The sequence below is a fragment of the Patagioenas fasciata genome, chromosome 17 (assembly GCF_037038585.1).
Source record: "Patagioenas fasciata isolate bPatFas1 chromosome 17, bPatFas1.hap1, whole genome shotgun sequence".
In the NCBI taxonomy this organism is placed as follows: domain Eukaryota; kingdom Metazoa; phylum Chordata; class Aves; order Columbiformes; family Columbidae; genus Patagioenas; species Patagioenas fasciata.
Window position 1 is genome coordinate 9,699,734 of NC_092536.1, and position 16,281 is coordinate 9,716,014.

A 16,281-nucleotide genomic window follows, 5' to 3' on the forward strand; every position below is an offset into this window, starting at 1 on the left:
TGAAAGTAGGAAAGATTACCGATTCTGGTAGCAATTACATATGCCAGCTATAGTATGTATGGGTATTCAGCAAGGGCTATCTAGCTGCAACCAAAATCACAAATACAGGAGGACAATGCTGCAACTACCAAATCATCAGTTGACTGGTGTTGCATGGAAAAAGTTTTTAAAAGACAGGCAAGGCAAACTGCTACCGACTAACCTGTGCCACTCGTGATAGTGCGTATTTTAGTCCAGGTATCGGCCCTGCTCTTTCCACAAAACTGCTGATTTCTCCGCAGCAGCTGTACAGAATTGCTGATCCTAGTTCTGTGCTGTGGGTTATGCAGACTGGCCTGTGCTGTTCCACGAGGCCACACTCCAAACAAGAAAGGGGTGACATATGAGTGCTATTACATTATCATAAACATAAAATCTGCTTAAAAAAACTACAAGAGAGTATTCAGCATACATTTCTAGAGATGACTGTTTCCTTGTGGACAGCTTTGGATAATTGGACTTGAATATTTCCTTGTTTTCAACGTGGATTGAGGTGTATGTGCCTTTCAAAGCCTCAGTATTAGCCATCAGTTTGATGAGGATGCACAGATATCCTGTTTGCAGAAGTCTAAGATGCCTACAAACCAGAAGAAAGTATACACTTAAAGATGCCATCAGCTTAAAAAATAGCTAATTCTTCAGATACTATTCACTATAACAGCAGAATAGAGCTAAAATTCCCCGTTTGAATTTCACTTCTTTCAGAGAAGTCTAATTTACTGTATAATCTTAATTTACTTCAATACATCCCTTAAGTTTATAAAGGTTTTGATCTTGAATTCTCTAGTGCACTATTTTTGAAAAGGAAATTATTTAACTTATTTCTAGGTTAATTCAATAATTAAATATAAAATTTCTTATCTTTTTCCCAAGTTTGGCATATCCAAATTAGCATTATATTCCCCTTTTCCCAGAACTGATCTTTGGAATTGAAGGGACAAAATTCAGAGTGGGAATAAAACAGTCCTACTTCAATAACCTCATATTTGCTCTAAAATGACTTGGTTATTCTGTTCCTGCAGAGCTTCAGTTTCAGTGCTGTTGGACAAGAGTTGTAAAAGACTTTAAAGGAGCTCCAAACACCGTACTCCTTGGAAAATTGTTGCTAACAGGACAAAAGGGCAAGAGCTATGCACAGAAGGCTTCCTGCTTTACATTTTTCTCTAACTCAACATTCAGCACTTGACTGTACCTGCAGGTGTGCAATTAAACACTGATTCTGCCAGTTGAAAGAAAGACTCTCCAAGAATTTCCTGATAGCTCATGTGACTTGCATGAACAAGGTACTGAGTAGTATCTTTGAAAAGCAGGTCACTTTCACCGTACTTCCACGACTGAAAGAGATGGAATTCAGAATCCAGTTTGCTTCCCAGAGATTCCTAAACAGAAAAGAAATGTTTCACAGCTTGGATCATAAATAGCAAGGTTAAGCTGGTGACCCTCAGTTTTATAGCAAGATCTAGCAGAAGAAAGGTTCCACTTTCACCTAGCACTGTCCTTACTTGTACAAAACAATGCAGTCTTGCAGTGGCTTATTTCTCAGCAAAAGTATGACCACTGCAGAATAGCAACTGGTGTCAAAATGCCCCTTTAGCAAATCCAGATAATTATTTTCTCAATCTCCTATGCTCATTCTTAACTCTTTCATACTGGACCTGAAGGCACTTTATGTATTTAGTATATAAAGCTTTTGACCTTGAAAGGGCTTTCAGCAGTTGCACAAAACGAGTGATAACATGCTAACCTTTTCCAAATTATCTCTCTCACCTGAGATTTCATCAGAAAGTCATAGATTTTAGTGACAGTGACTGGTCGAGTCATGACTGCGCTGGGGGGAATGGGGCCAAGGTTGCAGCCTGCCCACTCTGTGACTGCAGCACGTGTTCCATCGGGACACAAGAGTTCAAAGTCAATAGCGCTATAGCCTTTTGTCCAACCAGAGCTGTCCAGATCTGAAAAGAAGATTAAGTGAAAGCAAATCTTTTTAAAAAATGAAAGCAGAAGACAGGGCAAATCTCATGCAAAATGTTAAAAAATGAGAGGAAGGAGTTTAGTTAATATGTTCAAAACAAATGCAGCACATTCTGTGGTCATTTATTAGGAATGCATAAGGAGCAGGGTAGTGCTTTCACTGAAGAAACTGGTCGGTGAACTTAAACAGCTCCTATCAAATAAAAACTAGAGTAATATCAAGGTATATGAACAGCCCATCATGCCTCATCTTCATCTGTAATCGGATCACTTTCTGAAAACCAGCAACTCAGCCTGCAGGTCCTTTGCTTCCCCAAACTGCTCGTCACTGCTTGAATTCCTGTGGCTTTCCAGGCCCTTATACCTCCACTTGATTTTAGAGAAATTCCTCTCTTCGAAAAGTCTATTCTGTTACTGAAATTGCCTAAAACAGAATTTCAGTGTGCTTTATCAGGCTGAACAAAATGAGGGTTCACTTTCTCTTCAACTCTGTGAAAAGGCAGCATATTTTGGCTGTTAGAGCAGTAGGCAAAATTTAAGAGTTTGAGGGGAGTTAAGCTACTGTCACCAAAACCATTTCCAGCGACAAAATCCAACTATCAGATTGTTGCAAAGGTCAGTATTTCCCAGAGGAAATTAAACATTTCATAGTGAAGCAATAATGTTGTTTAGAAACTGTGAAAGGCAAAATAATTTGCAGTATTTTTACCTATTAAGCTATTTGGACTGTTTATTCTGTAAGTGCCTGTGAAACAACATAAGGAAGTTGCCACGTCACAATGAAGCCACAGAACATCTCCCAGCACAAAGAGCCAAAGCATCGCCCTTATCTGCCACTGTAATTCTCGAAACTCTGATTAAAAACAACAGGTACATGCACTATGGCTGGGACAAGATTTGGTGGGAAAAGTCACCTGCTTTTTCAAGCTCTGAGCTTTCAAAAAACCAGTGCTGTCTTCAGGGATAATTAGCACTCAACACACACCTTGATCTTTGCACTCAGTGATTCTTCCTCTTTCTTAAACTGAACAGTATCTGAATTTTGATCTTTACTGGAACACTCACATGCAGGAAGGTTCTTACAATTTTCCAGCCACAAAGACTGTAAAAGCTGATCCTCATGAGCAATGGTCACTGTGTGGGAAGTAACTGACACTAATGAACATTCTCAAAGGAAAAGAGAATATCTGCATCTCACTCTGTATGTTCTGGAGTAGGTTAGAGTGTTCCAGGAAAGCTACATCTCCAAAGCTCCTTCCACTGGGATTCCCAACCAGGCACCTAGTGCAGGAAAAATAAAAACAAAAAAAATGCAAAACCCAAGAAATTGTCAGACAGCCACTACATGATGACTGATGTTTGGATAGTCATTTGAAGCCAAAACAGGAGTAGCTGGAAGTATCATACCCGACTTGTCTGTAATTACTTAGTTATTATATTGAACAAGTTAGTGATGTCAGTATAGATCTTGATGGATAGTGTCCACATATTTGTTAAGACGATCCCTTCATCCCTTAAAGCAGCCCCCAAGCCAGAGTGGTGGCACAATGTCCGTGCAGCCTCACCTGGGCCTAGCCAGGAAACAGAATGTAATTCAACTAAATGCATTATATATATTCTATCATAGTGCTTTCACCTTTAACACTCTACCTCTGCTTCAACTATTTTTTTAATATCTCCAATCTACTTAACTACCTCCCATACCCTACACTGCTTCTTATCACATCACCTCTGCTCTCTGACCTTCTAAATTCCTTCCACCCCTTCTCTTTAATGATCCAGTACCAATGCTCTAGGCCTGACATGTTTGGAAGCATTGTCTTGCTCTGGAAATGGTTTCATGACTGTTTTAAATCACCAGTAAGCTGAAGATCCCATGGCAACTGCAACCAAAACAAAATACTTGCTAGCAAAAGTCACTTAAGAGTTCTGGCTATTGCTCTGCACTCCTGACTCTGACAAAAGGCTTTACCTGAGTGCTCCCATACTGCCGTAGTAACGTTCGTTGTGACTTGCGACACATCTGCTGGATACTCGAGCCCCTTCCACCTCACTCTCTCCAATACAGACTTTGCACAGGTTTCCATCTGCTCCTGGCATGCAGCCCTTCCAAAAGTAGTTCTGATAAACTGAGTAGAGAAAAGTGAATTGAGATTAGGGCAAGGTATTCCAAAGCCTCTTCACACATGTGAAAAGGCAGGAATGGAATTCCATCCTATTAGCTAGCAAGAAGAGGGCTAAATAGTGTGAAGAATCACAACCAGTCAGACAGGAGGAAGAGCTGCTTCAACACCCTCTGAGACCCATCAGTCACTAGTCAGATCCTCGTGGGCCCATCTCCACTTTACTCCCAGATTTGGGGCTTCAGATTTCCATGGTCTAGTCACCAGCTAACCCAGAGCAGCCCTTACCAGAGTCAATGTCACAGTTCCCAGTAGCATTCTCCAGAGCTCCCGCTGTGTATCTGGAAGGAAGTAACCATCCTCCAGGACTATACAGGTGACTGTGGCAGGATCGCCTTCCCCTAAGGTTATGGATGTTAATCTGTTTGGCATTTTTCTTAGCCAGGGCAACAGCATAAACTGGTGGTAGTGCTGTGAAACAATTACAACAACCAGTTATACCAAGGCAATTAAGTATTTCAGACAGGCACAGCCCCTCTCTTCCCTGCCTCATCCTGTCATGAGATCTTCAGTTACAGCAAAGGATCTGCATTCTTAACTTAGCCACAGAGCTCTTGTCCTAGCTGCCTGGCGTTATCTGTAAAGCTCCTACTGAACATGCACAGCAATTTCTTTCCCAAACCAACATGCAAACACATTCCTACACAAATCCTAGAGGCAGCCTCAGGAAAATCTTTTGCCTTCTCACATTTGTCCTGTTACCTTTGTGCTGAAGGTGAATGAGCTTTCCCGTTTCCTCCATGCTCTTAGCAGCCTGGGCACAATCTCCTCCTGGAGAGGAGAGACAACCATTAAGGATCTTGTGACCACTGTCATGCCTGTCACATGGCAGCACCCCACCAAAAACCTTGCAGTCCTCTCGAGCCATGTCAGCATCTCCATCCCTTTTACAGAAGAGATAAAATAAGTAGCCAGGCGAAATGCTACAGCCAGTTAGTGGAAGAGCTGGGAAGAGTATTTGGACATATATATTGATTCCTGCTTCCATCACAAAATAGCACAAACTATGGAAACTAAACTATATTTTTAATGGCACTTTTTTGATTCCTTCCCATATGCTAAGGTCACGTGAGAACTTACCATAACATTCTACAGCTACAGGCACCAATCCACACCTCCCTGCAATGTAGACATGTGTTGCGTCCAGGGTGACTGCATCGGCCTCACTACTCTGCCAACAGTGTTACAGAAAAGAAAAACACAGGATTTGCATGAAGTGTGTAACCAAGCAGCTGTACTTCCCCACAGGCTACAAATTCCCCTGCATAAATTCCCTCTCATTCCTTATGGTCCTTCTGGTGTACAAGCTGTTTTTCCTCTTGTTCAGCTCAGACAAGGACATACACACCCTGTGTGGTCTTATCATACCCTCTGACCAGAGGGGGTCTCCTACCTTGATCATTTCAATACATTTGGTCATGGAAGTTGCTTGGACGCAGACCAGTGGGTCAGATTTGACGCTCAGTGCCCACTCCTCACATTTGCGCAGCTCAGCATCACTGATGCAGCACCAGCGCACAATGCTGTTGTCCAAAGAGCTCCCTGCATCAGAAGGAAGAAGAACACTGAGATCATGTCAGTTGTGCACCCATCTGTTCTTTGCTAAGGGGATGTTTTGGTCTATGCAGATGTGTCTGATAGGGAGGAATAACACAGAAAGAGAAATGTTTCTACCCCTTCCTTAGGTACAGTCCTCTGGAAGGCCTCTTACCTTCATGACCAAGTCCCTTAAGGAGAGCTACATAATCCAGACCAAGGACATAGGCAATCTCTAGCTGCTCCTCAAGAAGCTGCAAGTGCTGAGTGGCATCCCGGAACAACAGGTTCTTTCCCCCAAAGGGTGCTGAAGTGAAGAGTTCAAACCTGGCTCTTTCCTTTCCTTTTCGCCCAAAGAGGCGCTAGAACAAGAACAACAACTTTAATCGCAGAAAATCTGATCATCCTTTCAGCAACAGGCAGCCTCACCCTTCCCTCCCTCCATATCAATGGTTTGTGACATTGCACTCAGGGTTCCATCAGGTACTGCAGTGAGTGGATGGTTCCAATCCTAAAAGCATCATATGATTCAGTTTTTTGAGAACTTCTTTCCATCTTTGTTATTTCAATATATTGGGTTGTGCTCAATGTGCCCTACCCTGGAAAGGCAACTGAGTATAGCTGAGTGAGAAACATTTGTGATAAAGATCAGCGCAGTAAAGCGGTTCAAAATATTTTGGGCGCTATGCTGGGGAAGTACCGTGGGTGAAGTGGCTCTGTGCAGCCTGATGGCACTGGAAGAGAAGAAACCACTGAGAAGTGTCCTAGGAACAGCGCTGCAGAGCCATTGCTATGAGTGGGGAACACAACTAAGATACGTGTTAATAAATGTGCTGACAACGACTTGTGAAGATCTCTCAATAAAGGAGAGACTTTGTACTACTGCTGTCTGGCAGAGTCTGCATGACAGGACAACCCAGCTCACTGGGCTGAATTATTCACTGTCTGATGGACTATTTTAAGGCCCAGATGCCTTCATAAATTCTTCAAATTTGCATTTAAATATGCATTTCAGGTTCAGCTTCAAATAGACTCTTGGATGTCAAGGTAACAAATACTATATATATGTTGAGAAAAGGAGAGGAATAAAGGTGAACCCTGCCTGAACCTATGCATCTCCGTCAGCTACATAAGAATTTGCACAAGCTCCAGGGCAGGATGAGCGCCATTAGCCAGTTTCCAGTTTGAGTGTTATGGCATCTTTACCTTCTTTATTTATTCCCAGCCTTCTACAGCAGAACTATTTAGATGGAAGTAAAACCTTCTTTCAGAAGCCAATGGAGGATCCTTCCCCAGAACAAACGATTTTTAGTCCTTTTTCACACTAACTCTAAATTTCTCAAGGAAGGCAAACTGTGTGGTAATCTCCACACAGAGATGCATGAAAAGACCATGTATGGAGATACACAGTTTATAATATCCACTCACTTGGATTGTAGTAAGAAATTTGTTGGTGATCTTCTGGAAGTTGTGGCGGGTGACGATTCCCCGGCCCGGCCCCTTGCCCAAGTTACAGGTGCTGTATTCGGTCAGCTCAGCTGTAGTCCCACCAGGGCATAAGAGTTCATATTCCTGTTGTTCTGACTCTAAAACAACAAGACACTCATAAGTCTATGAAGTGAGACCTGCCTTGGCAGCAGGCACAGAGATGGAAGGTAAAACATTTTTCAGAGGAAGCTGCTCAAAGATCAAGCAAGCAGCACAGTGCACCAAGCACACTCGGGAAAGTTGTCTTTGTTATGATCTTCTCTTAACAAAGAGAGGGACCTCAGCTAGCGGCACTTAAAATGCTCTTTAAGCTCTAACGCTGTAAATACATTTGTTTAAAAATACTTACCTGGAAATACTACTGATAACCACCAAATATGTCAATACAGAGCTCAACTGAGTTTAAAAACACAAACCAGACATACAAGAACTGCACATTCTAGAAGCTCAATACTCTGAATTTTCCAGTGAATCTTGTAACTCAGACAATGCAAATGCTGACAATCCCCTGTAAGCAATTATTGCTCGCTTAGTCTTTCATTTTCTATTTCCTTCTAACTTGTGTGGAGAGCCAAAAAACACAACTGAACTCCTTGCAGGGATTGAATTTTCCCTGAAAACAAAAAAAAAATGTAGGCATATCCCCCAACCTCCCATGCAGGAAAGAGCACAGCCAGAGGTTAAAAAGAATCTGAGTTTTTATGATTACCTGTGGCACTCATAATTGTTAGATGATCTAAAAAGGCCACATCTGCAATTCCACTCTTCAAGCACCTGCAGGAAGACAAATGCCATCCCATTAACAGGTCACCTGGCTTTTCCTCCCTCACAAGTTCTTTCTCCCCAAGGGTAAATTCAGTACCAGTATCACAGAGCTCACCTGAAGGCTCCCTCAGAGTCATAGAAGGGTTCATTACTGCTTGTCTCACAGAAATGGTTCTTGTCTCTGACATAGGATTTTTGTCCTTGGCACAGAGCACACAGTCGAGGAGCAGCAACGCCAGCCCCAGGGATGCAACTTGCATTGAAATACTCACTGATTACTGTGGATGTAGGGGGAGGAAAAACAAAAAGAAACAAAAGAAATCAAATGGGAAAAAGCAGAAGAAAGAAAAGGAGCCAAACCTATCATGGACATAACTAGGACTATGGTGCTAAAAAAAAATATATCAGCAAATGCAGCTTCATTGTCTGAACTTCAAATTTGAAACATTTGCTGGAAACATCAAATTTTGCTTGGTTCAAACCAGCTTTGTGCTGGATAAATATTGAAAATATTGCAAAGATTTGTTCCCCGTTGCATACAGAACACAAAGATTTCCCATTTTGGTAAAAATTCTACTGTTTTGAGATCACTAGAAAAGAACGGAAGAGAGCTGAAAGCCAGAATCAAAGACAATCCAAGGGGATATATAATCCACAAATCCTTCTGTTTCCACATAGCTCAGTTCATTCTACACCTGCTTGCATTTCACCCACTTTTGCTGAGGGCAGAGACATGGCTCCTATCACCCACCTTGGCTCAGAGGCTGTGACTCATCCCAGGAAAGATCATTCCTTGCAAGGAGAAAGCCAAGTGGAATGTTCCAGCCTGATGTCCATCTGGCTCCATTGTGGCAGCTGCGCACACCTCGTAGCCTCCGGATATCCAGAGTTCCCCGTTTGGCAATGGCCACAGCAAATACACAATTTCCTGTGACAGGACAAAATATGTAACAGAAATAACTAAATCCCAATTCTGCAGCTTCCATCTGTGTACAGAAGTTCAACTACTTCTGTGAACATGGCTAAAGAAAAAATATCGTAGGCATATGAAACATAAGTATTCATGCCAGGAACTTTACCAAATACTGGCCACCTGCACCTTGTCAAGCTAAGCAATGCAAGAGACATGCAGAGCAAGAATGTAAAAATCTGGTGGAAAAGGCTTACACGATCATCCAGCTCCATCACCCAATGCAACTGCTTCTCAGGAGTTTTCAACATTTGCATCACACTGTTTAGGTATCATAACAGAAAGAACTGCTATGTGTTATCCTCAGAACCTATTGTACTTACCACCACCAGAAACATCAATTCCACTACGATTTCATGGTTCTTCAGCCAAAAGAAAATTCACTTCTGTTCTCATACCATCCCCTTATTAGTCTCTTCCTACATCCATCTGCTAACTTGGCTACCTTCTCAGATTCATGTCCCACAAGTATTTACTATTGAATGTTTGATTTTGGCTCAGATTTACTTATTCTTGGTCTATAAATCATTCACTGCAAAGGCTCTTCAGGTCTGCCAGGAATGAAGAGTAATCTTACCATAACAAGATTCCTCACCTTATATTCTTGTCTCTTTAGGGTGAGAAGGAGAAAACTAATTAATGAGAGAAGCTACAATCTTAAAGAATCACCAATAAATGTTTAGTTACGTTAGTAAAGAGCATGATATAAGAATTAACACAAACGGAGTAAAACCCTTCGTATTTCCTACAAGATGTAGAACTCCAGCAGACCAATGCTGCAGGCAGAGGTAGATACCTACAATTTGTCATAGTGACAGTGCCACAGGCAGAAAGGCTACTAGATACAAAGCACCACTGGTATTTTATTCATCATCAGTAAGTATTTTAGAAACAATTGTTAGTCACCTCCATACTCCTGTAATGAAAACATACAGACTTTATTTTCAAGACTTCTTGAGCTTTGCCTTTCACTGCTTAGCAATTTATCAGCCAAATCAGAAGTACACCTTATTCTTTTGCTTTATGTACCTACCTTGGTCATAGATCTCCTTTGCCACCACTGTCAAACCGTACAGCTTTACAGCAGAGTAAACATCTCCGGCATCCAAGGAGGCAGCATCTGCTTTGTTAGCCTTAAAAACAACAGCAAAACCCTCAAAACAAGTGTCTTCCCAGGGAAACAAAAAAACCCCACAGCTTCAAGTGTACAGTTTCTGCCTGAGAAGTAGTAACCAGTGCTTTCTACAAGCATTTGCTTTGGTTTTATTTGAATCCCTGCTACGAACCACGGTGAAATATTAGCAGTGAAGGCTGAGTTACCTTCAAAAAATACCTATTATTTTCCTGTAGCATCCTTTCTTGCCCCTTCTTCCTGCCTTCCACTCCGAAAACACAATTCTGATGCCAACTGAAGAAAAAGGCAACCTCTGTTTCCTCCTACTGCTCCCCCAAGACCCCAAATCTCTCTGAGTTCTGCTGACTATAATATTTCTATGACCTGAAAAGTGGAACTGAAGTCTATTAACAAGGCTTGCAGGACTGAATGAAAACAATAAATAAATTATTCCCTGAACCAACAAGAAATGTCTTCTTTCTTTTGTTTTCCAGGTCAGATTTGCCATTGAAGGCAGCTGGGACTGAAGGGAAATAGAAATTGGGTAGTTTGGTTTTGTCCATTTATTTCCAAGCAGCTTTTTACTTATTTCCTGGAGATTGCAAGGACATTAGCAGGGTAAAATAGTACATCTAGTAGAATGCTTCTGGGTTTTAATTCTTGCCTCTCAAGCTACCATGTACTTTGTCATATAAGCAATACCATCATTTCAGTATCATTTTATCCTCCCATGGATTCGGTTTACCAGTTACTTCTTCAAAAGAGGACTTGAACTCAAAATTAGTTTAAAAAATCTCTGTGAACTCACCCTGATTTTATCAATGCAGTCATATGTATTGTGGGCTCTGATGCAAGAAATCCTGGCAAATGAACTGGCAGTAGCAAGGGGCAGCACAGCCGTAAGTGCTTTGGACAGTTCAGCACACTTTCTCTGCTCCAGGTCAGAAAGGGTGCACCATCGGAATTTCTTCCCTGTAGGATCAAAAAAAGAAGTCAAGATTTCTAGGATTTATTGAAAAAAATCCTCAGTTTAAGACCTCATGAAAGAGGAAGGGTTTTTTTAGTTTATTTAACTTCACAAGTATGTTGATTCTGCACACTCACATACCCTCATATTTAGAGGCACTGAAGAGATATCCCCAAGCAGTCCGACCACGATCACTTCTGCCCAACGTGGAGGACGAGAAATGTTTGCTGGTGAATCTTTACTATGCTCTATGCTTCTTTGCTTCCTCTTGACTGTCAGTGACAAACTACTTTTTAGGTAGATTTTTCAGGAATCAACAATTATGACTGCATGATCTTTTGACTCAGAATCTTTCTTGCTTCACCCTCCACAAATCTTAGGCAAGGTTGCCACCCAGAAGGACGAAACAAAGGCAAAGACATCTTTATGGCTATGGTCTGTTTTCCTGTTGGGACAGCAGGAGGAGGAATGGCACTCACAATGTAGGGTAACCTTTGTACCATCTCCCTGTTATCAGCCTGCAGTTTTTCTCCCAGCAAGTCAAGGGTGATGTGACCTTATCAGAGCACAGACCTTCTAATCTTGATGTAAACAATGCATTCCCCAGGCTTTATCAGTTTTATTGCTGTCAATATGTCCTTGGTTATCAATACAGGCCATTCTTTTAACCTTTGCTCTGCTGTTTCCTCTGGTGCTTTCACACACAGGTATTCCCATGCATAATTTAGCGATACCCATCTTATTATTTCTGTGCCAAAGTTCTAAAGATTCAGAACTAAGCCTGCAAAAGAATAAGAAATGTGGAGGGAGGATGCTGATAGGGGATCAAGTTGCTTTAGCTTTGTTGAATTTAGTCTTTAGAGAGGGGACTGTTGTTTTTTAAACAGACAGTAAATGGTATTCCAAGTCTCAGATGTCTCACAGCACTGAGCTATTAATACATGCTCTGTTAGAACAGCATTTCCCACTGAGTGCCATGCTTTGTTAGAGCAGCAGTTCCTTCCCATTTTCTTTCCAGACAAAGATTACTTGATTTTAAATATTAAGACCCATATCATAACTCCAGGGTCAGAAACCTTATGTCAGAGGAGAAGTATGAAAATTTTAAGTTGAAAGAAATTCACAATTAAATGCTACTTTATAATAGAGGAAACCAAATCTCTCAATCTAGCAGGTGAGGATCTGGGGCTATTTGAAATTATTATGGCAATTCTGTGACTTGGATCTTTCTTCTGGTTTTGAACAATGTACTATCTAAAGTGTTTCTTCGGTTATGACAAGTAACTTGCTGGATTTCCCTCATGATAGAGAGGTTTACCTTCCACGACAACGCCCACTATGAAAGATAGGAACCAGGGACAATTTGTTTATTGACAACAAAGGATCATGTAGCATATTGAATAGAGTATTGAATAAACATTAACAACAAAATCCTCAAAACCTCACCTCTTCCAAGCAGGAAGTTAGTAAGAATTATCTTCATTTTTGGATGTCAAACAAATAGATTAAATAGCCTGCACAGGAACACTGTGCAGAACTGTAGCAGAACTGAACTATTCCGTTGCCAGATCTTTTTCCAGATGAAAACTAAGTAACCAATTAAAAAAACCAAGCAAACAACAACAAAACCAGCGGCAGCATGCCAGCGGAAACAATGGGTTAGGAAGATGCAATTAGAAGCGGAGAAAAGGTGAAATCTCCTTTTCCAGCAGGAGTCGAGGGTTTGGTTGGTTTAAACTGACTATAAAGCTACACCTTAAAGGAGCCCAGACAAGTCAACAACACTTTGTCTTTTCCTTAAGACTCCAATGATTCCGTCTTGGATGTACTGTGACTTATTTTGTATTCTTCCTATTAAATGCCTTCTGCTCTGACATACATCATCATATACGTCTCAAGAAGATACTATACATTTAAGGAGGAAAAAAAAGGATTATTATATATAAAAATAGCATGCAGTTATGTAACTTGAAAGAATCTTACACCATGTAACAAAACCCAGGACTGACTGCATAGAACACACTACAACATCTCTAACATTGACATTTCCAGATGTTTAAGCATTTGGCTCTCTGGCCATCTAATAATATTAAACATAAATATTGCCTGGAATAAATAATGGTTACAATGAAACATTGAAGTTTTTATTTCTTCAAGCATAGCATCAGACATCAGTACTCTACTTGTTTTGACATTAATTCAGCACAATTCCAAAAAGAACTAGTGGTTTTAGAGGGGAGCAGACTGCAATACACCGATTCATTCTGACAGTGTTACTGAGTATGCAGATCTCAGCTATTCAAAGGAAACAAACTTGTACTGGATTACTGCTTCAAAATCACAGGCACAGTTCTGGCTGCAACTTCTTTGCACAGAAGAAAACAAAACCAAAGCACGTATTAGCGTTTGTAACCTGGTAACCCATCCAGAGATCACCCTCCTCTTTCCCTCTTGGCATCAGCCTTACCTGAAGACAGCAAAGTGAAGATGATTAGGACAATTAAAAGCACTGTCTTCATGATCACAGCAGTTCCGCAAGGATCCTCTCTCTACCCTGACGCTCTGCTGTCTCATACCAGGAATTCCACAGTGATGATCAGAGCTTCTGGAAGATAACAAATGGTTTTAGGCATCAACAAGGATAAACCCAGATTTAAGAAAAAAACAAACCGTCAGAGGATGGTATATCCTTGTATTCGAAGGGGAAAAGGGCAGAAAATATCCATGCATTTTCTGCTTTGTTACAGACATTTCTGCTTTTGAAATAAATTGTGCTTCTACTGTTTCAAAATGCCTTTTGGAGATGGGCAAGACTTCCATCTATCGCACAAAAAAGATAACTAAAGCTAAGTGAATTATCCAAGCTACTGATCATATCTCTCTATTTAATATTGAAGAGTCCTTCTTACCTTATTTTTTCACCTGATAATGGTTTATCTGCTGAGTAACTTTAAACAAGAAGTAATGGTATGCCTCCCTGAAAATTCACAAGAGAGCTGTGACACTGTTGACTTTCTTGACATTCTTCATTCCATTCTAGCACAGCAATCTCAGACAGTCTGGCTTATCTCCCTGTTTTCTAACACTTAGCCTGGAGTATTACCACTTAATTACTCTACAGCGGCCATGATTAGCACCATCATTTCTACAGCAGGGAAAAAACCTCCACATATATATAAAAGCAGAAGTGCGCATACTGAACTGATCTGATGATGCATAGAATATTGCTAATATAGTTTCATCTTTCCTGTTCAGGAGAGAATTGACTATTCCTAGAGTCCTGGAGAAAGAAAGTCTTTTTCCTAGTTTTATTTTCCTTCTTCATCTTATGGATTTTCTTAGTACTTTCTCTGCTTCATGTATTTTTGCCAATACTTTTCCCATATTTTTTTGTTGCCTTATGTACTCCTCCCTAGTCATTCAGTCCTTATTACCCACTTACTTCTTTTGCATCCATGTACATGGATTCCACTGCTTGTCTCTGCGTTTCACAAATCCCCTCACTAGATCTACAACATTTGTTGCTGTGTTGTGTTTCCCACTAATCACAGGAGTCACATTTCTCACTGCTTCCTGTGCTCCCCAAACAAATGTTCTCAAGCCCTAAGATCTTCAGTTTCTCATTTGCTAAGAGGACAATGGTGGTGTTATCCCACCCTTTGGATCAGCTCACCTGCACAGGCCTAGCACAGCTAAGGACTCATTGGTAAGTTTGCTTTATACCTCAGCAAGTGCAGTTTATATAATCTTTTAATACAATGTATTAACACATGTTTTAAAAAAACAAATGTAAGAACAAAACACATGATAAAAGTAACTTTAAAATAGATAAAGGTCCACATATTCACTTTTAATTCCAGGGAGAAAGATTAGATCAGGACGGATCATTAACCAGTTCAGTCAGTGTCAGTTAATATACGCTATAAACAAGTGTGTTTCATTTAATTACACCTGAACATCTGAATCATCCCTGAATCACTCCTGAGGAAACTTGTCTGCCAGGACACAGTTCAGGATCAAAGCTAATGGCTCTGCAATGCCTGTAGAAAAGCACCCAACAGGATCAAATCCACCTCCTTTGAGGTTTGACTTCCTGTCAATCCCACCATTCCTCAGCTCAGGATACACCCACATCCCAACAACTCAGTCAGCTAATACTCTTACTAGTACATGAGGGCTGCATCTGGATCTCTGCTCAAATTCTACATATTTAAATATAAAAGGCTTTCCTGTATATGTCTAAGGTAGTTATACAGATACCGTGCTGCTGTCTGTGGTGATGTGAAAAAAGCAGAATGACATGAAGATGTTGTGGACTTGATTTAGGCCCAATCAGGAAAACAAACAAACATTAATCACTAATGTAAAGTAATCAGGTCGGCTGAGAGGACCATGTCCTAAAGTACTGAGGGTGCGGAAATAGCAGCAGGACTCTGGAATTCTTTTCCTATTGATTCACCCTGTGAAACTACTCCCCTACCAGCATCAGAAAATGGTAATTAGCCACTTCACAGTAACATAGCATCTATGTGTCTATCAAAGGATAAAAAATCAGCTCTGTGCTGCTGGGATCCAGGCCCCAGCGTAGGATCAGATGTTGGTGCACTGCCCTGCCTGCCATCTCATGTGCAGAACAGCACTGTGTCTGTCCCATGGCGTGTGTGTGTGTGTGTACCCCCAGAAAACCTCTGCCTTGACACCCCTGATGCTCCCAGTCAAGGACTTACCTGCCCCTCCACAGCAACGCTGGGAAGCAGCTGAACCCCAAGTGCCTCATGCTCAGCTCCCCAGGCAGCTGTTCTCTCCTCGGCCCGTTCCTCCCTCAGGGGAGCAGCCGTGTCCTGGTACCGCACCCTCTTTGTGGAGCAGCCTTGTCCCCGCACCACAAATCCTCAGGGACAACCTTGTTCCCACACCACATCCCCCGGGAAACGGCCCTGTCCCCACATCATGTGTCCCTTCAGGAAGGGCCCTGTCTCCACACCACATCCCCTCAGGGACGGCCCTGTCGCCTTAAAGCACCCCCAGAGAACAGCCCTCACCACATACAACATCCCCCTTTGGGGAACAGCCGCAGAATCGTGTCTCGATTTCGTATGTTCCCTGAGGAACGATCCCACCCCTACAGACAACATTCCTGTCAGGTAACGGCTCCCTCAGCCCCGTCCCCTCATCGCGTCCCCTCATTCCCGCCCGGCCGGCCGCGCTCTCCCCATGGCCGCGCTGGCCCCGCCCCTCCGCCTGCTGG

At 41.8% G+C, this 16,281-nt stretch overlaps 1 protein-coding gene across 1 annotated transcript; it reads right to left on the reverse strand.

Moving 5' to 3' along the window:
• Positions 1-378: 378 nt before the first annotated feature.
• LOC136109176 (serotransferrin-2-like) lies at positions 379-16,202 on the reverse strand. Its single transcript, XM_065851635.2, has 18 exons — positions 15,761-16,202; positions 13,501-13,638; positions 10,875-11,038; positions 9,986-10,085; positions 8,734-8,910; positions 8,098-8,260; positions 7,927-7,991; positions 7,158-7,315; positions 5,905-6,091; positions 5,587-5,735; positions 5,274-5,364; positions 4,896-4,964; positions 4,422-4,604; positions 3,983-4,139; positions 3,209-3,291; positions 1,807-1,991; positions 1,232-1,418; positions 379-616 (listed from the first exon to the last, which is right to left on the reverse strand). Exons 2-18 carry the CDS (start codon positions 13,550-13,552, stop codon positions 567-569), a joined length of 2,220 nt encoding a protein of 739 aa, XP_065707707.1. The 5' UTR covers positions 13,553-13,638; positions 15,761-16,202; the 3' UTR covers positions 379-566.
• Positions 16,203-16,281: the final 79 nt, after the last annotated feature.

Excerpts from the sequence above, each read along its gene's own strand:
- LOC136109176 (XM_065851635.2), bottom strand. The coding sequence starts at position 13,552 with ATGAAGACAGTGCTTTTAATTGTCCTAATCATCTTCACTTTGCTGTCT. Across the intron at positions 4,140-4,421 it reads GAACTGTGACATTGACTCTG|TTTATCAGAACTACTTTTGG; the intron begins GTAAGGGCTGCT and ends TTCTCTACTCAG. Across the intron at positions 3,292-3,982 it reads GGCAGTATGGGAGCACTCAG|GTGCCTGGTTGGGAATCCCA; the intron begins GTAAAGCCTTTT and ends TTCCTGCACTAG.